Raw genomic sequence first — 26,489 nt, 5'->3', positions numbered from 1 at the left:
TGCACAACATAATGAACTCAGGCTACATGGGAATCATCAGTACTTGCTGTACCACATTCATTATTGTAGAGGATAGTCTCAGCGGGTACCAGGCTGATTGCAGCTGTTTACTGGGCAAAAAGCTCAGGCTACCTTTCATAGCATAAGTAACAAACTGTGTATGGAAGAGGAGGGCTTTGGTCTTCTGAACACAAAGTGACATGGTAAATCATATCAACTTCTCAAACTATTTTTTTAGAACGCTTTATGTTAAAAATAACAAAAGTAATGCTCCAAGAAACCGGACTTTTACAGGAAACTACTTTTAATAAGCAGCAGCCAGTAGTGTATGTCATGCCAGTTCCTTTAACAACACCCAGGTTACCCATGTCACCAAGACCCACTGTCAGCTGAGGCATTTACTCTTGCCTCCGATGGCTTGCACGTGACAAACCTCTACTGTAGCACCCAGCTTCTTCAGTTCACTCAGCCAGATGATCTGTTTGTGGGAGAGGCGATCATTGGGACCTTTCACTTCCACCAGCTACAAAGAAATGTGGACGATTAGCAGCGTGCCTGTGGAGGACCTGAATGGTCATTAGCTCCCACAGACTAACATAAGTAATGTTTTATGGCTGTTATATGCAATAAAAATAATACAGCTTTAGCACAACGGAAGGCCCTGTGGGTGCTAAATTATTAACCCATGGTGCAAGGTTTAACTGTAAGAGGCTGCAACTTTATATAGTAAATAGCCACCAAAACACAGCAGTACAGTTGAATGACGATAATATGCAGCCTCCCCTGTTCCAGCTGCTACTGACAGCACCCTACTCAGAGGGGCTACAGACCTACTATTCAGCTTTGTTTTATAAACATGTAACAAGTTGCTCCAGCAGCTGAGCGATGCCCAATAGTCTAGTACCTATTCCACTACCATGCAAGACACAAACCATGATTGTTTGTTTACTCAATTTTTTGTAGCAGAGACAGACATAGTTGTAGCCTCATACAGTCAAGTTTTTGCGGAAGTGGTGACATTGGCACGCCTTGCTCGTGACAGTCAGAATGCATATGACTGCTTCAGAAGAGTTGCTTTACAGTATTTTTTTTAATCGAAGCCCTACTCTACAACAAGACCTAGCCATCTCTTGCTGTTTCTCATTATGCCCGTTGTTAAAGCTACACCAAATTTGATGAAACAGCAGATAAACAATCACCCGCTACGTGCCATAGCTACTAGGCAGGTGAGCAGCAGGGTCAACTCCACCACAGCAGGAAAATACAGTTTGTGTGGGCTGACAACTGGAAAGTTTTATACCTAAAGATAAGAGCAGCTAAGCACTAATTCCATGATCTCCCAATATACCTTAAAGTGATTAGTGTGAGTGCGCCACACAACCAGGTCAGGCAGTCCTCCTCTGCAATGGCGTAGATCTTTGGAAAGTCGCCTAAAAACACCGCTCAGAAACATTCCTCCAAGGCAAGAGACAAGGCTCTATAAGAGACATTTTGGTAATTGGCTTCCTTCGTTTTTTTTAGTTTCCTGTGCAGCTATTTCCCAATTGTCCATGGCCCGTTTCAGCTTTTTGTTAGTCAGCTAGACCAAGAAACTTAAGTGGATGTTATCTACAGCAATTTCCCTGCTGTGTTCCCAACTACTGTTGCAGAAAAAGTGACCATATTAGAAAAGAGTAACAGTACTTGGGCTTAGGGAGCATTGTGCTGAAGTTCCCACTCAATTCCTCACCCCCTCATCATCCGTCCCTCCCCTCCCCAGATCCCCCAAGTCAGTCTTGGCTCAGTGCCTCAGTACAAACTGTGAGCATGCCATGGCCATGTGGGAGGTAATGGCAAGCCTAATCAAATGGTGTGTCCATTCTGGTCAACAGTTACTTACCTGAACTTGCTGGAGGGAAATGAAACGCCCCCAGCTAACTAGTGCTGCTGCTTTTCCCTCCTGAGTGGTCCAGATGTCAGCAATCAACTTTGCCAGTGTCTCTGCGGACGCTGTATGAAGCTCCTGGAGTCTGGCCTCAATGACATCCCTCCTGTTCTCATAGAAGCTGTCAGTGTATAAATCCAGGGGAAAGGTCTATATAAAAACGTAAATACAGCACTGAGGCGCTGCCAGCAAAGCAGCAAGTCCAAGAATGACAATACTCTACTTTGTATTTTTCTTAACTACAAATTCAAACACTGAGTCAATTTAACTTGAACATGGTCACTGCATAAACCTTTATTAAATGGGAAAAGAGAGTTGCATGTATTTTAACACCCAGTGCCAGTGCAACAAATGCTGGCTACAGCTTAGTCTAGCCTCACTCAAAAACTCCTGGAGTTTTTGACCTCTAGACTGAGATTTCCCTTACCAAACAACACAGAGCTATCTGCTCTCCTAACTCTCCAAGCAGTAATAGTCTCGTCAGGGTCTGGAATCACTATCAAGTCTGCTCAGCTACAGGGAGCAGTCTGAGGTGGGAAGAACACAGCAGTGATGAAACTGGGAGTATCACGCAAGCCACCTAAAAGCAGAGAGCCTTATGCATAGTGCTGAACACGTTACTGTATTTTAAAAAAAAAATCACTGCAGCAATTATTCACATTTGAACATGACTTAAAAAGGCTATCGAGTGGTGTGCCATTCTAGCATTTCAAAATCAAATGCAGAGTGCTTAGAAAAATGGCAAATTTCAGCATTATGCAAACTGCTGCCACAGCTAATCCTACAAAAAAACTACAGACTAGGAATGACTGAGAGAATCAGGTGCGAGCTTTCAGCTCAACCTTGTTCATGCCTGAGGCTGATGATAGTTTTGCTCTGCATTAATAAGTAAAATTAAAGTTGGTTTTTTTTAAAAAAAAGTTTGAAAATGAGCTGTAAATACTGGGCTTGTTATGAACATATACACATACAAGGTTTATTTGTTTGGGTTTTTTTCCTTTGTTTTTTTTAAGTAGGCATAATCTGCATATAAAAGGAAATGTATTTAGAAAGGCAAGATCTACGATGAATGGTGGTTTGCACTGACAAAGAATACTTGCTTTTAACACATGCCATTCATGCAATTATGGTATCTTACAAGAATAGCAGGTACTCCACAAGAAGAGCTATTTGTATGAATTTCATTTACCAGTATTTGTATGCCCTTTGGCACTACAGCAGTCCCCTTCCTGTCCTGTCTATAAGCCTGCAAGTGCCTTAATGTCCTACCTTAAAATGCCAAAGCAAGAAGGACAACCATATCTCAGTTCTTTCTGCAAAGAGTATTCAACCTTAAATTTACTTGGTCAGATGACTACAAGACTCAAGTAGTAAAAGGCATTTCAAAGAGTAGCCATTTTGCTGTAGTAAGCTGCCTCTTTTCATCGAGTAGCTCTCCAAGGATATGATCAAGAACACACTTATGATGAAGTGATCATGGCTTAAGAAATTATTTCAAGACAGGCCTGTATACTGACTCATAATCCATGTCAACACAAAATAAAAAACCAACAGGTTAAATGTCAGATTAGCAGGGCAGAGAGCGACTCATGTATTCAAGTTTTGAGTTTAGTCCTACTGGCCTAATAAAATAATTGTACTGTTTGATTCTCTAGATGTTGCCATCCTTTTCTTAAGGGACTATGTAAGGATGGCCTTGAGGGAATGTATTTCCCTCTCTGCCAATTAAAAAGAGGTATTTGTAGTGGTTACTGATTATGCAGATAGCCATCTCGAAAACCAGCAGGTGGTTTTTCAGCTCAGCCACCAGGATTTCTACTTCATACTGGTGAAAAATAAAGGGGGATTGCGGGGGGGGGGGGGGGAAGGAGAAAAGACAAGAACACCCTGCATGTTTCACCTCTAAAAATAAGAGGAAATTTCTGCCCAAGATATCTCATACCGATATAAACCTGTAATTTCTTACAGTACAAATAAATCCAGTTAAGGAAAAGGACAGTACTGGCTGGTTCCAAGTAGAAGCACTGGGTTAAGGTGAAAGAAGACATTTATCTGGCCTTTTTTAGGTCTACATCATTTGAGGTGGCTTTTTTAGGGTTTTCTTAGCAAATAACACTAAGCGATCAAGTTTTCTAATTGCAATTATTAAAACAATTTCTAGCTGTAATTTGTAGGATGTAAAGCAATTAGGCATTGGACTCAATGAGCCTCGTGGGCTCCTTCCAACTCAGCACATCCTATGATTCATTTCGGTAAAAGCCCCAAGTTCACCTGGAACCATTAATCTTAGGGTGTGGCAGGGAGTTGTTGTTGGGGGTAGGGGTGTAGTGTTGTTCACTAGTTTGTTTCTTGGACAAAAAGGAAGGATGATCCCAAAAGCATAAACACGTTGGGGTGGAGCAGGCGGGTGGGTGTTAACAAACCTGAGTTTAAAAAAAATATGACTTCCCTTTAAAGGCTACTGAAAAGAAATATACCTTTTTTTTTTCTTCCTAGTGGAATGCGTCATCTTCAAATGAGATAACAATGCTACGGTATAGCAGTATTTGTCCACTGACTATAAGGGAAACTTTGACCAGTGAGTTCAGCTGTAGGACAGATGGATTGAGCCAGATGAACACCTGACAGTTCAGGCTTACATAGCAATAGCTACCAAGGAGCCCCTTAGTAACAAGCCCAACATAACAAATAATAAAACCAAGCAAACACCAAGATCTGTCTGGAAAGTCCCTCAGAATAAAATGTTAATCTAACCCAAGTAAGATTTTAAAATTATTAGAGACTATAGCAATGAGTAAAGAAACTAAAGAAAGCGTTTCAAAACTACCTGATAGGAATTTCTGAAAACGTCAGGTATGCCATCCATGAAAATGATATCCCACATTAGAATACCATAGATTGTAATGAACGTTGAGCCTTCCCCATGAATACCTAAAGGGCAAAATTTAACAAAAATGGAAACATTAATTTCTACAGGGATCTCATATGAAGAGGTACTAAATCATCATGATCCAAACCAGAAACATGCTATGTTCAGGTTTATACACAGCTGAAGTCAGTAGATACTAACATTAGAGCATCAAGTTGTAAATGAGCTTCCACAGTTTGCTACTGCTTTCTATTTCCAAGCTAGTGGTATTCCTTGACAGCGTAGGATTAAATTACTATGCCCTGTCACATGTAAGGTTTACTGTTCTAACTTTAATGATTTTTAATACACTTTTTAAAATTTTTACACTAAAAAAGTAATGTATTGATAACAAAATGTTTCTGTAGATATATGTGATGTGGTTTATGTTATAGCTATACACACATATACATGCACCTGTATATGTATATGGAGCTATACATCTACATATATGTATACATGTACTGAAAAAAAGCCATCACCCACCACCAGCAGACCAACACCCAGCCAGTAATGAAAAGAGCCTAGTCCCATCATCCTGACACCCACCCTTCAGATATTTACAGGTATTTATGAAATCCCCCCTCAGTCTTCTCTTCCCCAGGCTAAATGAACCCAAGTCTCTCAGCCTTTCCTCATATGGGAGATGCTCCAGTCCCCTGATCATCTTCATAGCTCTCTGCTGGACTTACTCCACATCCTTCTTAAACTGGGGGGGCCCAAAACTGGACACAGTACTCCAAATGTGGTCTCACCAGGGCAGAGTAGAGGGGGAGGATAACCTCTCTCAATCTGCTGGCCACATTCCTTTTAATGCACCCCAGGATACCACTGGCCTTCTCAGCAAAAAGGCACATTGCTGGTTCATGGTCAGCTTGTTGTCTACCAGCACTCCCAGGTCCTTCTCAACAGGGCCGCTTTCCAGTAGTTCAGCCCCCAGCCTGTACTGGTGCCTGGGGTTGTTCCTCCTCAGATGCAGGACCTTGCACTAGCTCTTGTTGAATTTCATGAGGTTCCCCTCAGCCCAGCTCTCCAGCATGTCCAGGTCTCACTGGATGGCAGCACAGCCTTCTGGTGTATCAGCCACTCCTCCCAGCTTGGTATCATCAGTGAACTTGCTGAGGTTACACTCTATCCCATCATCCAGGTCATTGATGAATATACTAAACAGGACTGGACCCAGCACAGACCCCTGGGGAACACCACTAGTCACAGGCCTCCATCCAGACTTCGCTCCATTGTTCACGACCCTCTGAGTTCTGTTGTTGAGCCACTTATCAATCCACCTCACTGTCCACTCATCCAACCCACACTTCCTTAGCTTGCCTGCGAGGCGGCTATGGGAGACAGTGTCAAATGCCTTACTGAAGTCAAGATAGACAACACCCACTGCTCTCCCTTCATCGATGGAGCCAGTCACGCCATCGTAGAAGGCTATCAGGTTGGTCAAGCATGATCTCCCCTGGTGAATCCATGTTGACTACTTCTGGTAACCTTCTTGTCCTCTACATGCCTGGAGATGACCTCCAGGATGAACTTCTCCATCACCTTTCCGGAGACAGACGTGAGGCTGACTGGCCTATAGCTCCCCAGGTCCTCCTTCTTGCCCTTTTTGAAGATTGGAGTAACATTTGCTGTTACTGTTACTGTGCTGTTTGGGCACCTCTCCTGTCCTCCACGACCTTTCAAGGATGATGGAGAGTGGCTCAGCAAGAACATCTGCCGGCTCCCTCAGCACTCGCGGGTACATCCCATCAGGGCCCATGGATTTGTGAGGATCCAGTTTGCATAGGAGATCTCTGACCCAGTCTTTCTCAACTGATGGTAAGTCTTCCTTTATCCTAATTTGTCCCCTCTTCTCTGGGGGCTGAGATGCCTGAGGGCCAGCCTTAGCAGTAAAATACATGTGTATGTACACATGTGTATGTACACATATGTATACATGTATTGTAGATTGGATATTAGGAAAAATTTCTTCACTGAAAGAGTGGTCAGACATTGGAACAGGCTGCCCAGAGAGGTGGTGGAGTCTCCATCTCTGGAGATATTTAGAAGACAACGTAGATGTGGCACTTCAGGGCATGGTTTAGGAGACATGGTAGTGTTGGGCTGACGCCTGGACTTGATGATCCTACAGGTCTTTTCCAACCTTAATGATTCTATGATTCTATATGTGTTTATACATGTAAGTGTATGTATGTATATGTGCATATATCTATAGATATATTACACACATATGTATGCATGTATTTTTATATATTTAAAAAATTGTGGTAGGTTGACCCTGGATGGCAGATAATGTAATATTACATACAATACATATAGATAATAGAATATAAGGTAAATGTTATTATATTATACATAATATATAGTATAAGGTATATGCCTTATACCTGTATGATATATCATACATATTACAGAGAGAGAGGGAGAGCATGTGTGCATGTGTGCATATAGCGCTGGACTGAGCATTCTGTTTCATTAGGCCTACTGCTGCATCACACATGGCCATTGTGCACTCAAAATTTGTACTGAGCCGCTGAGCCAGGAAGATGGATGGCGAGTGGGTGGAAGTGAGGAATCCAGTGGGGACTTCAGCACAATTCTCCCAAAGTCTAAATATTGTCACCTTCCCATTTACCCTTTTGTGATATGGCCAATTCTCCTGCAGCAGTATTTGGGATCATATCAATAATATACAATTATATTAAAATATATATTTTATATAAAAATATAAATTTTCTCTTAAAAAATATTAATACCTTTTTTTATTTTGCTTTTTTTCTGTAAAACAGACAGATATATTCTTATTTGTCCATGGCTTTTCACAGCTTCTAGCTGTACAAATATATGAACAACTACTAATTGAGCTGAAAATCAAGCCTTTTCAAAATAAGTTGCTAAGTGTCTTGCTATGGTATATACTGTTTACATATTCATCTAGTACCAAAAATCAGGAGAAATTTACCTTTCCTTAATGACACTGCCCTAAATGACGCACACTGCTAGCATTTCACCCCTAACAAATAAAACAGCTGTTCACTGATAAGAAAAGCAAAGTGATTGATTTTCTATGGAGATAAAGAAGAAACGCTGCGGGGTTTGCTAACGCATTTTAAAACCACCCTAGGTATATGAAGGCAGGAGATAACTAAAGGCCAGGAAGCAGGTCAGGTGGAAAATACATATTAGAACATTTTGGTAAGGAAATTACATATTAGAGCCATTTGGGAAGGAAACAGAATCAGACTAAAAACTGGTCTAATGAAATCAGCTAAAACCGGTCTGTTAACTAAACGGCTTAGCAATTTCTTTACTCCCAGTTATTTTACTGTACAAAAAAAAAAAGTTACTGTTACCCTGATCAAAACCATTCTGCCTGTAATGAGTTAACGCCAGCTCCTCAACTGAGCACATGACTGTAGATACACTGAGGTTTTTGCCACCTTCTTCGCAGTCACCAGTATCCTCCATTATAAATACAGATTTTCTCATTCCCATCTGAGGACACATCTTTCCTTTGATTGTAACCTGAACACATGAAAAGAACTAGTTACTTTGCAGCATCACATCTAAAAAGCTTTAGCCTAGGTATCCGAATCTCTCCTAAAACACACATTTGTCCTTTTCAGTTTTCTTAAAATCAGAGCTAGACTTGTTTCCAAAAATCAACTGAATAAAATTTCACTGGCCATTCCCTTGAAATCACTCTGTTTAGCTTTTATAAACAAGCAAATTTTTCAGAAAAAAAAAATCTAGCAAAACTGCTGGGCAGCTGGGAATGTTGTCTTCCTATGTACAGGACCAGAAAGGAAGAATACAGATGACTGAGGAGACTGATTCTGGACTGAGAAAAAGAAGAGCTGTAGGGAGATACGTGGTGATGAAGCCAAGGGGGAAAGCGAGGGTCAGCTCTGACTTTACCCAGATACAATTACCTTTGCAACAGTAGGGAAAAGAATGAGTTTAAAAAAAATCTATTTCAATATGACGCAAGTGCATCATATTGCGTATTTGCATAGCGCATATTTAGAGTGCTTAACTCACAAAGGTTACTTAAAAAACCTTGCATTTTTTGAGCCCTTAATCTAATGCTGATGACATGCTAAGGTTATTATTACTTCTTCTTACACACAGAATGCTTGGCCTGAAGACATCAGAGGCAATACATTGATTTGATCAGACTCTTCAGACAGAAAGATCCTGACAATGGTGCTGGTAAATCAGTGGAGTTTATAGCTGATCAAATTCGTAACACATATTCAGTAAAGCAATGCAAAGTAAGTCACTGTACAGTGGAATAGCTTCAGCTGAGAAGCTGACCATTTATTAAATAAGTAAACATATTTGTTTATAAGAGGCCTTTGTTTTGGAAAAACATTTGTATTCATTTTCCTGCTGCACAACTAAGTCAGAGGCTGATGCACAGCACAGAACAACCATTTCCCAGATTATTTTTTTCTTGTCAAAAGACATCATGAGTTGTTATTTCTCAGAAACCACCAGCAGCTTTACTTACATGTGTCACATCGTCCACAGTTATGACTGGCAGATCATGAAACAGGCATCTGAACTGCTTGCAGCTTGGCGAGTCTCTGATTCGTAGGGCCCGCTGGTACAGAGAGAGACGATGCCCAGTACGCACAAATGGGTCTGCCAGCCCCTTTCTAATGCAGTCAACGGCCTAGCAAAGGGCAAGGAAACATGCAATAATTCAGAAAAACCTATGCACATCTGTCTTACTAAGCCCAAAAGGTCAACTGATATAAGGAGCACAAAAATGTGAATGTAAAAAACAGCATATAAGACAGGGCTGCCTCTCCTACTTTGTATTGAAGTTCTAACTAGGAAGTGATATTTTGCACTATAAGCTTCTGGATTCAAATTTATACTAGTACAGTAAAAAGAAATTACTCTCCATTTGTACTGATCAGTATAAGATTAAGGAAGGGTAAATTCCAAGTAAGTGACCAGAAAAAAGAGTTGGTTCTAAGGTAAATCAGTTTAATATTTTAAGCCAATTTCTTAATAGCATATAATATGAAAACAGAAGGACCAGATCAGTTGTGCAAGAATGTACATACAGATCAAATTTTAGACCAATATACTACTGCACTGAAGAATATCCAGGATTAAACATGGACTCCAAAAATTAATTCAACTCATGGTTCTGACATACTCTCTTTCTGCGAGTTGAGGAAGGCACTTTGCCCTAATTTATAAACAAGGAACTGAGACTAACTCTTCCTTTGTACAACTTCTAATTCCAAATCTGGAAAAAGCTTGACATGGAGGTGTAAGATGCAGAAGACACAACTGCAGATGCTTGACAGCCTATGATATGATTTCCTTTTAACAGACTTAGAGAATTAAGATGCAACACAAAATATGAGCATTTTAATCTCAATTCTCAATAACCTTAGTGAGGGAAGGAAGCAACACCAAGGGAAAAAAAAGGTCATTCTCTGCTTATTTTAAATTACTGTACCACTGCTACTGTTCCTGGACTTAAAACCTTTTCTATCTCTATTTTTTATTACCAAATTAGTCAGGTATCTTAGGTGTGTTTAATTATGTTGGTCTTCTTTGTCTTTTAGTTAAAAGTTGATTTTCAGTCTGCCCATACTTCACTGTGACCTAAACAGTCCTACAGAGAGTTTCATTTTCAATCATTGACAGTACCTCTCCTTTGTATGTAACCAGACAGAAAAAACCCTACCCCACTATTCTTCTCTATGAAGTATTTTTAAAAGACGTTTTCAGGCAATGACTACAGGGTTTCCAGCTTTACAGCATGCAGTCGTGAAGATACCTTCTTAGTGTTTTTCAAGTGCTGATGTAAATTCAGAGCCAGGCGATCCCACCATCGCCCTCTGCTGTCAGTACAATACACATCCTGAGACAAAAGAGTCTGCAGCTCCTGGACTGCTTCCTGTACCAACAGGATTATATCTTTATTAATTGCGTTAGAAAACCAAGGTGAAGTTTCATTATATAATTAGCTTGTCACTTTCCCTTCTAATTACTGGGTACTATAAAACTTTGTCTCTGCACAATTCAAACCCCATTTTTACTCCAGCACCCGATGTATTCAGGTGCACGGCTGCATCTTAAAAACTCTGGAATAGAGATATTTTTATGTAAACTTAAAGGTTAGCTGCCAGAAGTACAATATTTTTGTCCTTTCTGTATTCCTTACTGTATATGAAATAGTTGTGAACGTTACTTTTTTGCCTTTTTGCAGAGACAAAGTCTTTTTCAAAATAATCTGGTTTGCTTTAACATATAAGTCAGAGGCCTTTGGAGATGTTAGCTCCAAAGAGGAACAGGCAGGTATTTCATAGAAGAGTTTTCTTCCAAGATTTTCTTATTTAAAAGCAATAATCAAATCTAGTGAAACACAGATATCTTTAAATAACAAAATAACAATGTCTCACCAACAGCCTGATGGTATATTACATATGGTAAATCTCCAAAGCATAAGCAGAAATCAAAACATTTTCAAACTTTCTAAAGCAGCAAGAAAAAAGGCCCTTTTTCCTTAAAAGTAACCTGTTAAAGAGAAGTGTAGCGAGTCCTGGCAAATGTTATCACCATTTTCCAGCCACATCAGAAATGTAAATTGATGTACAATGCCACATTAAACACATATTCCTATTCACTTCACCACTTTACCTTATACATGTGAAGTCTCTGCAAAATTTCAACACCTTGAGAAAGAATTCTTGTATACACCCAGCCCACTGTGAAATGTCGCAGATACTCAGGTAAAACTCTGTGATAGCTGAAAGATAAGAGCAGCTCAGATTAATTTTATGATGGCAATTTAAATTCTTAAAATTCTCTTATTAAGAACACTTATACGTAAAGCATTTACAAAAAGTAAATGCCTTATATATATAAAAATTGAACTGAAATGAGTATCCCAACTGCAAAGTCAAGAACCCAAAGGTAAGAAAATAGTTTAGCTGAGGTAGCAGGTGCAAACTGCACTTGGACAGCATATTTTGGCTTAAACAGCAGTGAAATTATTAGTTAATGAGTTTTACATCAGATGTAAAACAATAATTTATTACATCATGTTTTATTACTGACAACTTGTTCTCTGAAGTCAGAAGGTTAACTTTAGAAACACAGCAGAATTTCCTGCCATAAAAGACAACAGACATCTTTTGGGTAGGCACCTCTACGTTTCAAGACGAAGTCTTTTGAATGTCTTATCGAAATCAAAATAGGTTTTTACACTGTCTTCAGTGTGAAATGGAATAGACCTCAAAATGATCCTCTATGAATATTAATTTTATATCAGTTACCATGAAAATGAATATAATGCCAAACATAAGGCTTTAACTTTCTGTGTATCATTAAGCCAGAAAGCAAAATAATTGAAAGAAAAACTGATGAAGGGTGCTTCAAAAACAATACGTTATTTCAGTTCTCAGATCTTTAGTAACATTTCCTGAATGACACTCACTTGGAAGTTTGAAGAGATCAATAACCCAGCACTGTTTTCCCATAATGTTTGCAAGATACTTTTGTTCACAGTGAATTTTGAATTCTGCTTATTGCTATTTGTCTAAAAGACATAAAACCAAACTATGACAAGGGAAAAATAAGGCTCTTGTTCTCTTGAATTGGCAGACAGAACAGAAAACGTTTTAGTGCTTTATCCATGCCTACCAATTCATCCCAAAGGTTTTATAAAAAAGGCCTTTTCATATAATCAGTTAAAAGCTAAACAAACAACCAGGAACATCAAGACCTTTCAAGCTTCTAAATTTACCAGGCTTAAATAACATTGCTAGTCTGTAAGCCTCTCTCAAAAGGAAAAGTACCAAAAGTAAGATAATACACTTAATAGTTTTATACGAACACTAGGCTAGGTTCCATTCTACTACCTCAAAGAGGGGTGATTTTTCAGTTCATTCCAGGTTTCTTTAGCACACATGTATAGATGATTAGCTTCTTCCCAGTTCCCATTTACCATTGCAGTGGCTATATCATTTGACAGATGAGCAGCAGTTGCATACCTAAGGGAAACAACAACTGTATTAGGCTCAAAAAGCATTTATAGTTAAAAGAAATCCATTCTTCCATACAATACCTTTTAAAAACTCCCTTCCAGTCTCCAATGACATTGAACCGTGCAGCCAAATTTATCCTTAATCTTGTAGGGTCAGCAGGGTTTACACTAGCAGGGTGCATCATGTTTAAAGTTACTTATAGAGAATAGATTTTTTGTTTTGTTCAGAGTCCATTCTAATTATCATCACAGCAAATGAAGAAACAACTTACATCAGCAGATGACCATGAAGCAAATAAATATGCTATTTTGGTTCAAAATGCAAGCCACTGTGAATTACAAGCCTACCTGGATACAAAAATGTATTTAAAATCATTGCAAAAGTGTACTTCTACCTATTTACATCTGGAGTTCTACATGAAGAATTCTTATTTGCCTACTAAATACTACTACTGATTTGCCTATATGTACTCCAGTAAAGCTTTTCTAGAAATAAACAGATTTGCAAACTGCCAAAGCTCCCCTACCTGATAAGATCTTCTCTGTCCTGGAAGACCTGTGTTTTCCTATTTACAGTGTAACTGGGGAATACCATACGCCCCATGTTTGCCATAAGGACTGTGGAGAGCTGGCCTTGACCAGCATTACCAGCTTCTTCATCCTCCATTGACTCAGACAGTGAAAATAGCAGCAGAATTCGAGAAAAGACAGCCCGAGGGCCTTTACAGACCCTGACAGATTTTCCAGCCAGGTCCTTCACCCTGGAAGGACAAATAAAATGATTATAGCAAATGGTTTTTACCATCACTTATAAAAATTCAGATATACTGAGTGAAGTATGAGAATAATTTTGTTTTCAAGCCTATTAATGTGTAAACTTGATTTTCCTTGAAAGAAGCAGCTTGAGAAACTATATAGTGCATGTAACCTCTAGTGAAAAGCCAAAGAAATGCATTAACTAATAAAAAGTTTAAGGGCCAAACTTCAAGCAGCATGGAATTGGAACTAACTGCCCTTTGGGTGCAGCTACTCTTGTTGCTATGCCAGGCAGCACCAACAAGCAACAAGATGTGGTTTGCTGTTAGGGCAATCTTTACAGTCCACCACTGGAGATCCCTTGTATTACAGTATCTCTATTAGCACATCTTCATCCAGCCCTTCCATACAAGATTTCTGTTACTTGTCCACAGGACAACACAGATTTAGAAAAAGGTTCTCCTCTGATCTCGTGGGGTAACTTGTATTTCAGCTGTCAAACTACAGCAAAGAGCATTACATTCCTAAAGCTGATGTGGCTGAGCAAGTAACTATCAGCCTCTTGGAACAGGGAGTAAGCCAGCACCAAGGACTTTTTTGGAATGTAACTTATTTTCCCAGGTTCCTTTCCATTTCCTGAACACATTTTTTAATTACCCTTCCTTTGTATAGTTTAAGCCAATATTCTGAAAACAGTTTTGTTTGTTAGATATATTTATACAAATCATGCATCATGCATTATCATGTAGTTCAAATATCTAGTATCAAAGAAAAAAATTACATCTGAAGCAATACAAAGATTTTCATACTGAAGTTTTCTATAAGTGGATTATAATGAGGAAACAACCGCAACTCCTTGAATTAAAACATCTTTACGTATCACAGTCTCAACATCCTCTAACACAATATAATCATGGCTGTGGCTATGATCACCTGTTTTCCTGCAGACCAAATGAAGTACAGTGCTACTGGAGACAATGACACCACTGTGAAATACTATTTTTAATAGACTGGGAACCATTAGAGCTCCTGTGGTATTTCGAAAACAACAAAGACCAGATAAAACTACTTTAAAGAAACTAACCATATTATGCAAACCTCCAAGCTGTGAAGCTCTGCAAGCCCAGCACTAAGCTAGCATTACACCTCTCTTTTTGCACAAGGAAAGAAGACCTTACTGATCCCTGTAATAATAATTCTTCATGGAGGGATGATTTTAAAGTGCTTCTTCCAATACTAGGCCCCTTTAAATTTTGTGGAGAATCACACAATAGATTTTGGGGGGAAATATTTGTCCAATAAACATAACTATGCAAAACTTGACAAAGCTTTATTATCTCTCTCATTTGAAAAAAAAATACCACAGGAAAGACAACTTATGTTGCTGAAGCAAATGCAGTACATACTGGTATCTGTCAGCTTTCCACCCAACCTACATTTTGTACAGAAAGGATTCCACAATTACTGAGTTCAGACCCAAGTTCTCCAGCGTACTAGACAGGCCAATTGCATGACAAGCAACCTTTGTTTATATGCATTATTATGCAAAAGTTACTTTTTGGGATTAGTTACTAAGAGAGGTAACTGCGTAAGAATGCTTATAAACACCAGAACTGAGTTGTACCCCTAGCACCAGTACCCTGGCTATTACTTTAGCTCATATTCCTAGGCTTTTTGTGGATGGTCTAGCTACAGATCTAGCCCTGAACGCCAAGAATGGTAATGCTGTAATCACTCCTTTAGGGCAGAATGACAGCTTAAACCTGAATCTGGACCCCAAAAGACCTGGAAGTCAAGGGCATTTGATATACACAGCTGTGACAGCCACAGTGAAAAAAATCACAGGAAAGAAGGAAGACTTTGTCAAGCAAACAATCTTTTCCCTTTAGAAATATTGCCCAAAAGGAGGCTCTGTGCTAAAGTACAAAGTCAACCACAAAAAGAGATTATTGCTCCCCTCTAATTCTACTGAAAGAGTTCACCCAGCAAACAAACATCAGATAGTTGCTTTAATAAGCAATGACTTTCCCTATGTCTTCCTAGATGTTTTCCTGCACTGATTTTGCTTTAAATAATTCAGAAATGTTTCTCTGTATTACAGAGTAACTTTGGAGACAATCATGCCCACCACTGAAGAGCATGACATAGTTCAAAAAAAAAGGCTAATATTTACCCTTCTGTTTGACCCACTGTTAATCAAAATTTAATGCTGCCCTTTTTTATTCATAAATTTACTATATACATTCCTCTCTTCAAAAGGCATCTAGATTGAGTCCTTTGAAGCAAAACTTACATTGACCTGTAAAATTTAACTTTCAACACTTACCTTTTTAAAATCACTGTCCCGATACCAGCCTGACTCCTGCTGAAGACTGAACGTTGTTTCGCCAACCTCAGAAAATCATCCACAAGTTGCTGTTTCTGACCATTTGGGTTTGGCAAGTGAAAGGTCTTTGCCAATGTCTTTAGCTCAGGGGCTGAAAGCAAATCCAACCCTTCACACAGGTCTTCCAGTTCAGATTCTAAAAGTAAGATGATCCACATATATTCATTATGTGCTACACATACACACTCAAGCAACAGCTCAAAGTATAGTACGTTCATATAACCTTGTAATAATCTAATCATTTAGATTTTTCAAACATGTATTATTGATGCTAGCTGGTTCAGCTTGAAATTCATTCTCTTCACAGGTCCAGCCTGAAGGACTGGAATAATCAGAAAAAAATCCCTTTGCAATTTCAAAACAGAAGCAAATATAAACAGATTCTGCCTATTAAGAAAAAAAAAGCTGTTCAGAAAGATTTGTCTTCCTGATGATTGAAACTTTGCCCAATGCAAAAAAAAAGCGCTGCCAGGGAGCAGCAAGAGCAGAGCGGCTCAACAAGGGGAACGAGCCATGAGTCAAGAGTGACCACAGCACTGGCAGTATCTTCACCAACCCTGGTGCAGCCCCACCATAAATCAACAGAACGCACAGAGCACAAGTCCTGGTAACAGATTCCACTGGCAACCCCAGAAAAGGCATGATGATGAATCAGGTCCAGGGTCAATCTAAGAGATGAGCCACACCTAAGACTGGAGACAAGACTACAACTTAAGTCTGAGATCCATCCACAGTACATGGTCACAGACAGGACCGGAAACAAACACCTGCAGCATTGGCTGGAGGTCCAGCCAGCCAGGGTTGGACAAGGCCAGGGACAGGGTGCCTGCAAGACAGCTCAGGGCAGTACTGAAGTATATTAAATAGAGCTCCTGGACCAATGTGCAGAGGCGGCACAGGTCAGGGTCTGAGATGAGGCCAGCAAGGGCAAGTAAGGCCAATTGTTGCACCTATAGCTCTGTTGAGGTCCTCAACACCTTCTTCACCTCTGTCTTTAACAACACTGTTGGGTCCCAGGCTTTGGGAACAAAATTGCTGATTGATCCAAACACCGACCCACCATCAGTGAAGGAAGAATTAGTATACAAATTACTACAGGAGCTTGACCCCTACAAATCAATGGACCCTGATGCCATCCACCCGAGGGTGATGAGAGAGCTGGTCAACATCATTGCAAGGCCACTCTCCATAATCTTTGAGAAGTCATGGAGAACGGGGATGTCCCAGAGGACTGGAGGAAGGCAAATGTTACCCCTATCTACAAGAAAGGCTTGAGGGAGGATCTGTGTAACTATAGCCCCATCAGCCTTACTTCAATCCCTGGGAAAGTTATGGAACGAATCCTCCTGGGGGCCCTCACAAGTCAAATGAAGCACGTGATTGGGAAAAGCCAACATGGCTTCACTAAAGGCAGATCATGCTTGACAAACCCAATGGCCTTTATGACAAAGTGACTTGCCTGGTTGACATGGGGTGGGCAGTGGACATTGTCTACCTGGACTTCTCCAAGACCTTTGATATGGTCCCCCACATCCCCCTCCTCAAGAAATTAATGTGTTATATCCTAGACAAGTGGTCTGTGCAGTGGGTGGGGAACTGGATGACAGGCCGCACCCAAAGGGTGGTGATAAATAGCTCCTTTTCAAAGTGGCAACCTGTCACTAGTGGAGTCCCTCAGGGATCAATATTGGGCCCAATGTTATTCAATATCTTTATAAGTGATCTGGATAATGGCATCAAGTGCAGCCTGATGAAGTTTGCAGATGACACCAAATTGAGGGGGGAAGTAGACACTCCAGAAGGGAGAGCTGCTCTGCAGTAGGATCTGGATTGGCTGGAAGAGTGGGCCAGCAAGAACCTTATGGAGTTCAGCAAGTAGAAGGGTAAGGTCATGCACCTGGGAAAACATAATCTGGGAGTGCAGCACAGACTGGGATCCACCTGGCTGGAGAGCAGCTCCATGGAAAGGGACCTGGGGGTCCTGGTGGACAGGAAGCTCAACATGAGCGAACAGTGTGTTGCTGCAGCCAAGGCGGCCAACAGGATGCTGGGTTGCATCAAAAAGGGCATCACCAGCAGAGAGAAAGAAGTCATTATCCCACTCTACTCAGCGCTTGTCAGGCCACACCTGGAATACTGTGTACATTTCTGGTCCCCTCTATACAAAAAGGATGTGGACAGCTGGAAGGGGTCCAGAGAAGGGCCACCAAGATGATCAAAGGACTGGGAAGCCTGCCATATGGGGATAGGCTGGGAGAACTGCATTTGTTCAGCTTTGAGAAAAGGAGGCTTAGAGGGGATCTCATCACCATGTACCAGTACTTAAGGGGTACCTACAAAGAAGATGGAGACTCCCTTTTCACACAGAGTCACATGGAGAGGACAAGGGGGAATGGACACAAGTTGCTCTTGGGGAGATTCCGATTGGACACCAGAGGAAAATTTTTCACAGTGAGGACAGTCAACCACTGGAATAATCTCCTCAGGGAAGTGGTTGACTCAGCCATGTTGGACACCTTAAAGAGTCATCTGGACAGGGTGCTGGGCCATCTTGTCTAGACAGTGCTCTTCCTAGAAAGGTTAGACTAGGTGATCCCTGAAGTCCCTTCCAACCTGGGATTCTGTGATTCTGTGACATTTATTTAGCTCTCCTATTACCTAATTTGCACTAACTGCTTTTGTAATTGAGGAACACAATACAACTCATCTACCTGAAACCTTTATTCTGCTCCTCTAATTCTCTTCTCAAGGCACAGACAAGCATGTAGTACATTCTAACATGACACAACTGCAGATTTTATTTGTACTATTTTTAACATTTATTAATGTTGGCCATACCTGTTTGCAGAAATCTGGCTTCAGCCAGTTCTTCAATTATTGGTGACAAATCCATGCTTATCTCTCCATACTCGATTTTGTTCACCTTTAACCAGTTCAGCTTGCGTTGAAAAAGTCTCACATATAACTTCTGCCCACCAACTGCAAATTTTATTTAAAGCAGGGAAGCATAAAAAGAAAATTAAATTCTAAAACATAGTATCATGCATAATCACTACTTTACATAGAAAAATTACTTTGATGCAGATATCCTCTAAAACTCATTTTAAATCTGCCCATGTTCTATGAGCAGACTTGGTAAAATACCAGAACTTATCTTTCCAAGTAATTATTGCTCATTAGAATCTTCTAAGTTTTGTAGGTAGAAAACTATCACAATGTATTTTGTACGTAATGAACATTGCTAGAATGCATTTTGGACATGCTTACTCTTTAAGAAAGACTTCGTCTTCTACAAAAAGACAACATCTTTTTTCAAACTCTGATTATTGTGATGTTAAATAGGTCTTTTTGCTTTCTTTAACACTCATTCAATAACCAGCTATTTGATGTTGGGGAACAAAACAAGCTGTAGTCTGACAGAATGATTTCATAATCACAGAATACCTGTCTGTGTAGCAGTCTTCAGATTCTTATTTTTCCAAAGATAAGCTTGATTTTATTAATGTATCTACTGAAAACAAGGGAAAAACCCTCCTACTGATTTGATTTTTTTTATTAGGGAAGTGTTCTCTTAAAGTACCTTTTTAAAATACTTTTAAAATACTAACAATACTGAAATTTAACAAAATAGCTTATTAAATCTTAGCTGAAAATAGTCTAGCTATTGTTACTACATTCAGCTCCCTTTTGAATACTTATTCCATCCCTCATTAAATTCTAATGTTTTTTATCCCTCTCTGCTGCTTAACTGGAACCGATCATTAATAAAAACAAGACACTGAAACACTACCAGACCTAGATATATTCCAGAAGTCACAGTTAACTTTTACATGCTTATTTAAGTATTCTCCTGTCCTTAAGAAGACTTCATCAGCCTTTTCTCCAATAGAATGTTTCCAGGGTCAATTCACTGAAAGAACTACATTCAGCTGTCATTTTGTCTGTGGGGTTATAACTTCTTTGAAGTCTGTCTCCAGTTTTTACAATTCTGGAAAAAGAAAAAGGGTCAAGTAACACATGAACATCCTTTCTCGAGACCATGGAAACTGACCAAACTAGGGCTGCTATCCAGTAAAGACATGTGAGGTCTGCTTTCTCTCTAGACGATTTGAATAACAAATAGAATAAAAAGGTATTGCACAAGTAATTAATTACTTCTTAAGCATCCTGTTCTGCAGTACAGTACCTCTGAGGGTTGGGGGATTTTTTTTCTTTTGTAGTTCTTAAGAAAGTTTCAGAGGTATCACTGAAATTAAAAAATTGCTCTAAGTTGAAATATTATCAGCAACAAGATGCAGAAGATCTTAGAAAAGTTCACCCTCTAGGAATCATTAAAATGCAACAGAAAAGAATACATACTTTTTTCTTGTTCACTTTTCTGTATCGCAGTTCCATTGATGATTATAAATCAATGTTTCTCAGATATGATTTTTCTGTTGTATAAAAGCTGGAAGGAGGATTTCACATTAGAACTACGTGCCTGTATTTAAATTCTTCCAACTGCAACATGCAGTGAAATTAAACATGGAGAATACAAAAACTATTTTTTTAATACCACACTCAAGTTCAGATAGATCTCATCTTGAGCACGAAGCCTGACATTACACTGCGGATTACTTGTTTTGGATACACCTCTGCCTTCCCCCACTTTTATTTACTGTTTCCAGTATTCAAAAATTGTCACTGCTCTACATCTGACATAAAGGCCATCCACTTTTGAGAAAACTGGGCAGGACTGCTTCAAATTTAACCCTTTCAAAACTATCATTGATTTCATAGTAAGCATTAGAGAGAGAATGACAGACATTTTAGTAGAAAATAATTAAATACTGAAGAATACCTATGTTCAAGCCACTTTATAGTATTAACCACATGTGTGGGGTTTTTTGTGTTACAATAACTGCAAAGCAACACCTCTTGGGTAGAAACTTCTAATGGGGAACAGATAACTCATCTACCTGAACTTTTAAAGTATTCTGTGTAAGATTTCTTGAAGGTAAAGACATTCATCGCTTGTCCAGAATTCATTACCTATTGACTTAATGCTATCTGATCACTTCTCACAGCCAAATCATTGCATTTTCCCTACCCTGCAAAGACAAGACTGTTTTATTTCTGACTCTAGCAATCAGTGCAGACATGGATTTATCAGCACCACTTTGCAATAATTCTTCTTGTATTCTGAAGTCCTGTGACAGGGGAATACTGAAATCACATGACTGAAAGAGAAACAAGCACTTCCTTTATTTAACAGAACAAGTTACTGTTACTGATCAATGTTGTACTCATCCAGAGAAGGGAGTGTGCAAGTAAGGAAGCTATATCCTGAACTTCTCTTTTAGTATTTGTCAAAGTAGCCAAAGCCTGTATCCACTAATGACCTAATTTTAAGTTTATTCCTAGGTCTTCTTTAGATGTAAATGATATGCATCTACTGCTTACCTTAGCCAATAACAAGAGTTTTGTTGCTTATATTCCATTTTTTTCTGTATATGTTACCATTTTAACTACCACAACATTAACAAGGCATTATCAAGCTCCAAGACGTCACTGTATATATGTTTAGGTGGAGAAAGTTAACTATTTTAATATTCTTACAGCCTTGAGTGCACCAATAGATTCTGCAACCCCATCCCAGCCCCCAGACATCTGGCTGCCTATATTCAAGGTCTGCTCTCATATGGTATGTCTGTGTAAGCTGGGCTCAGGCTGCTGGGAAAAGCTGAGCGAGGCTTTGTCAGGGCCTCCCCCCAATCGCTTAGGGCTGTACTTAAGCTCAGGCTGGTGGCCCACACTCTTGCCTAAGCTCTGCTGTGGCATGCCAGTGCTCACCCCGGCACCTTGCGCCTGCCTCATCACTACAGACTTGCCTGAAGACCTGCCACCACTGGAGCATGGCTGGCACTGGATCCACTCTGCTCCTCTTCTCTGAGCAATGTGGGCTTATGCCCTTTGCAGGTGAGGAAAGGATGTGGCCCCTGCCTGCCCTACTGTCCCCTTTGGCTCCTGGCTCACGCAGAGTCTGCTCTTGCCGCTCCCTGACAAATATGGTCCTATGTTATGATCTCGTATTACTTAAAATATTCTTGTAACTTAAGTTAGTATTATTCTTTAATTTTTTTAATGTTTGGTGGTACTGCATAATGGTAATTATTACAATATAATCTGTCAGAGCTTGACTGTGGCCAGGTAACCACTGCATAAATAGCTGTATAAGCTTAGAGCCCTACCTCCTCCTCTGGCGTTTCTACACCTTTTTAGCAATCATGTCTTAGGGTGGTTTAAGTCAGCTCAGCTGACTTTTCTACTAGGGCAAATGAAGAATGTTCACAGGGTCCTTTCCAGCTGCTAAACTTTGGAAGAAGATCTTAAGTCAAAAAAAGGCATTTCTGAGTTTGTTCCACCACAGTTTAAGTACTTCTTAGAGAAACAGATATGCACTTTTTTTTTTTTTTTGTTAGAGATTGTGGACTACTTGTCAGGGCTATATTTCTTCCTAAAAAGCTCAAGGCAATACTTCTCCATTTTTTGTCACTCGGTATTCTGTACTAAAAAACCTTGTGATGCCATACAAACTAACCTAACCTCTTTCTATTACTCTCCACATTTATACAAGTTATTAGAAAAATACTTACTAAAAGTCTCCTGTTGGCCTTGGAAAAATTTCACAGAATTACTAGTTACAAGTCATGACCTTGATATTCTTTTTTGTAATGTCCTGTGTTGTCAATCCAGAATATCATTTGGAACTTTATAGAAACAAACATTAAGGGACTAAGTGCTCTGAACAGCTAGAACAGTTTTCTTCCACTTTGCAATGGGGACACAGTCTAAAGAATGGTGTACACTAGTGCAGAAAAATAAAAATAATCTATAAAGAGGAAAGACCAAAATCCACAACATTTTCACACAGGGAAATACTATTCTTTAGTGTGATAAACTTTACAGCCTGCTAGTTATGCCAAACTCAATGAACACCATACATTAAAAAGTCCAGCCTGCTTCTGATTTTTTTCCTAAGTTTTTTACCATCAGGTATGTATGCAATTGTCACTTTCGCATGTTCAGCTCAGATGCATGAACTGAGCTCATATGAACATATATCTAAAATTCCTTTGTCAGGCAGCTGCATATTGGGCATAGTAGCTTAAAACAATATAAATGGTTACGCCTGCAATACTCTGAGATACAAATTTTCTTCTGGAAGTTGTTCTAAGCTTATTTCCTTTTTGATGCTCCATATTTGCAGCTCAAGTGCTGGTAAAACTACTGTTAATTACAGTTTAAGACAAGTTATAAACATATGTAAAACTCTGGAGAGTTAATATTAACTTGCATCACTTCTGCCATGCTTTTACTGTAGAACTTATACGAGTATTGGATTCAGACAACATGTCTGCTTTGAATCTTGTCTAAATGTGGAGGGCTCAAATCTCCAACATTCTGGCTCCTACGGAAATTAATGAGAGTTAAAAGTACTACGCAACCTACAAGAAAATGACAGTTAATTAGTACCTAGCATTCTAAACGCTGGATAATAATCATAGGGATAACCATGGACTCACATAAGCATGGAAGTCAATCTATAAACATGCTGAATCAAAGCTCACAAATGTCTCTTCAGAAGGTTGAGGTTTTTTTTCCCAAGGTCTGTGTATCTATCATAGGCCTCTTCATAACCCCATTTTGTAGAATTCCCATACATAATAATCATCAAAAGCTTGGTATTAATCCTCCTCTTCTGTGCTACCAGTTTCCTTCCTTGGAAACATGTTTAAATGCAGCAGCAAGTAGACTTAAGATTCTAAAAATAGTATTAGAACAGTAAAGAAAGTACTGCAGAAAACCAGAAGTACACATAATAATTCTCTCCATTTCTTACAAGTTCCCAGTATTTATCATTACCTTCCATTAAAGCCACATTAGGAAAGTTTACCTACAAGAAGCCACTGAGGAATACACCTCCTGAGAAAAAGGAGCATCTTCCCTAATGGAATTTATCAAGTTAAATTGCCCACTGGTATAGCTCTCTTCACATAAATTTATATAACAGTTCTCTCTACAGGAGGTAATGTGACAATATATTGAAAAAAAATAAAAGATACCTGATAATTTGCAAAACTTGGTTATAATGTTCATATCTTGCTCATCAAAGAGTCTGACATCATCTTCATTCTCCAAGACTGCTCGCAGCACAACTAAAAAATTCCGGAGGTAATATGGGTGGCCAGGAGAGCTAGGCACAGAGCTAACCTTATTTATTTTGTCTAAAATGTCCACAACAGAATTTTGAAATTCAACCTTTTCCACAGTTTCTGACAAAGTATGATTAATCTCATCTTTAAAGTCTCCATGAGCTTCCACAGGAAATACCTGTACATCACCCTTGCTAAAGCAATTCTGTGTATCACAGTTCACATCTGTCTTGGAAGAAGCAATAACCTGAGTGTGAGGCGGAGTCTTGACTTCCGAACTACTGGCCAGCTCTGCTGAAGTATAAACAGCCAGATGTGTTTCAGATTTATCAGGACTAAGTATCACATCTGCAGACCTACTTTCTGTTTTGGTGCTCCTTGGACCAACTGATAACCTTTTGCCACTGAAGCTATCAGCTGCTAATGACACCCGAACGATATCCACAAGGTCTTCTCCACTACATTTGTTTATTTCTTCTTGAAATTCAGGTTCCTTCTTTGAAAAATTTTGTTCCTGGTGCTCTCTCTGAGTAAGCTGATTTTCTTTCTGAGAACTATGCCCAACATAAATCTCATCATCATCATGTGCTGCAGCACTTTTGTACATATTGTGAACAGCTGGAGGTGAAGAGTCCATCTCTTTATACACAATCTGCTTTCCTCCCTGGATACGTCGTCTTCTGGACAGTTTAGATGACAAGCTTCCCAAAGAGACTACTTTAACTGTTCGAGCCTGTGGTTCATTGTTAACACTACAGACTGAACTATTATTGCTAAAATAAGGACTAACCTGTTGGGCTGCACTCCCTTCTGCTTTCAATAAACTACTTTTGGAGGGACTTGTTTCTAGATTTAAAAGTTTCTTTGAAAAATATGAGCTAGAATTATTGTTCACGTTTGCAGCTGGGGGACTCTCATTCCTAAGAGAGTTGAGTGTTGAATTAATGATGCCAATCTTACCATGGTTCCTCTGGCATGTTTCATCCATATGTTCATTTATGCCATATCTTGGCACCATTTGGCCACACATGGGACAGATAATTTTGGCAGAGGGAACATTGTTAAAAAAAGAAATAACAGGGGAGGATGCTGAAGGTATAGGTGGTGTTCCTTTGCCTTCCACTTTTTTTTTTTTCTTATTTTTACTAAGTGACAAACTTATTCGGGATCTTTTCATTTCTGAAGACCTAGCTTCTGCCATTACAAAACTTCAAAGCACGTTTACATGGCACACGCAACTTCATTCAGGCCATATTTCCTTATTCTGTAATATTTAAAAGGAAAAATAATTAAAAAAGACTTTTCTTGGCTTTGCATTTTCCACCTGTAATCCTCTGACATGCCTTCAAGAAAAAAAAAAGATATTGAATGAAAGATTTTCTAAGGTACCATGTGCAACCAAGATGAACAGTGGAGAAGAAAAAATAAAACCCTAGAAGCAGAAAAGTCAAGCAGTCCTCAAGTGCTGCAATGCGACTGTCCCTTTACCTCCCTCACTAGGCAGGCAAGCCAGCGCACCGTGATCGTCATGCTAAGCGCTGCAGCCGGCTTCATGGGAGTAGTTTAATAACTGGAAATACTACTAAAATACTACTGCGCACTTTGACAATTTAAATACCACATTCAGTTGCTGATATAATTAAAAACGTGAAATAAAACTGAATGTAACGATACAGTCAAGTCCTCTAGTTTTTGTCATTACCCTGTTTGCTATTTATAAGCAGGCATACTACTTTTGGTGCCAACTACCCGCTTTTCCAGCCACATACAACGCGCCCGTGTGCGCGCCGAGCAGGAGCGCGGTACCTGCCCTGCCGCACACCGGCGCGGTGCCCTGCGCACACACGGGCGCGGTGCCTGCCCTGCCCCACACCTGACGGCTGCTGCGGCAGTTCCGGTAGCGCCGCGGAGGTCGCGCGGGCGGACTGCGCTCTCCCAGGCCTCCTCGAAGCCTGCCGCCCCGCTCTGCACGGCGCACCGCCGGAGCCGTAGGTTTCTGAGCCACCTCTGCCCCGCCGCCCCTCCCCACGCACCGGCGCCGCCGTCGGTCCTTCCTGCGCCGCCGCGGCCGGACCGCGGCCCTGCGAGTCCGCCGCGCGACGGGCGCGGCGCCGCGGCGAGCGCCAAGGACTCCCCGAGAGGCGGGGGCCGCCAGACCCGCGTAATAGATCGCCGAAGACGGCGGGCAGGCCTGGGGAGAAGATCACCGAACCCGGTAACCAGACCCCCACGACTACACGCGAACTAAGACCCATTTATGTTAAACATCTTGCCCTCTTTAAATTTAAAACTTCCTT

General features: G+C 40.1%; 1 protein-coding gene across 3 annotated transcripts; it reads right to left on the bottom strand.

The window, feature by feature from the left end:
- Positions 1-286: 286 nt before the first annotated feature.
- Positions 287-26,365, bottom strand: FAN1 (FANCD2 and FANCI associated nuclease 1). Of its 3 annotated transcripts, none has more exons than XM_064456594.1 (14): positions 26,226-26,365; positions 24,103-25,535; positions 18,836-18,976; positions 15,938-16,133; positions 13,383-13,616; positions 12,731-12,862; positions 11,508-11,616; positions 10,645-10,764; positions 9,352-9,516; positions 8,186-8,363; positions 4,752-4,855; positions 1,880-2,074; positions 1,349-1,477; positions 287-523 (listed from the first exon to the last, which is right to left on the bottom strand). In XM_064456594.1, the coding sequence occupies exons 2-14, from the start codon at positions 25,391-25,393 to the stop codon at positions 386-388; spliced, it is 3,132 nt and encodes a 1,043-aa protein (XP_064312664.1). In that variant the 5' UTR covers positions 25,394-25,535; positions 26,226-26,365; the 3' UTR covers positions 287-385. The 3 variants fall into 3 exon arrangements, with proteins under 3 accessions (XP_064312664.1, XP_064312666.1, XP_064312665.1); XM_064456596.1 differs by having other exon boundaries at positions 8,192-8,363; positions 26,226-26,363; XM_064456595.1 differs by lacking the exon at positions 26,226-26,365 and having other exon boundaries at positions 24,103-26,030.
- Between the last annotated feature and the right edge of the window lie 124 nt (positions 26,366-26,489).

Source organism: Phalacrocorax carbo, chromosome 7, assembly GCF_963921805.1.
Source record: "Phalacrocorax carbo chromosome 7, bPhaCar2.1, whole genome shotgun sequence".
Lineage (NCBI taxonomy): Eukaryota > Metazoa > Chordata > Aves > Suliformes > Phalacrocoracidae > Phalacrocorax > Phalacrocorax carbo.
The sequence above is the reverse complement of the archived record's forward strand: the minus strand, read 5'-3'. Positions and strand labels throughout refer to the sequence as shown.

Bases quoted from the DNA above. Each gene is read 5' to 3' on its own strand.
- FAN1 (XM_064456594.1), bottom strand. From the start codon at position 25,393: ATGGCAGAAGCTAGGTCTTCAGAAATGAAAAGATCCCGAATAAGTTTG. The intron at 18,977-24,102 runs GTATCTTTTATT...TAAAATTTGCAG, and splicing joins CAAGTTTTGCAAATTATCAG to TTGGTGGGCAGAAGTTATAT. The intron at 16,134-18,835 runs GTATGGCCAACA...TCTTACTTTTAG, and splicing joins AGCCAGATTTCTGCAAACAG to AATCTGAACTGGAAGACCTG.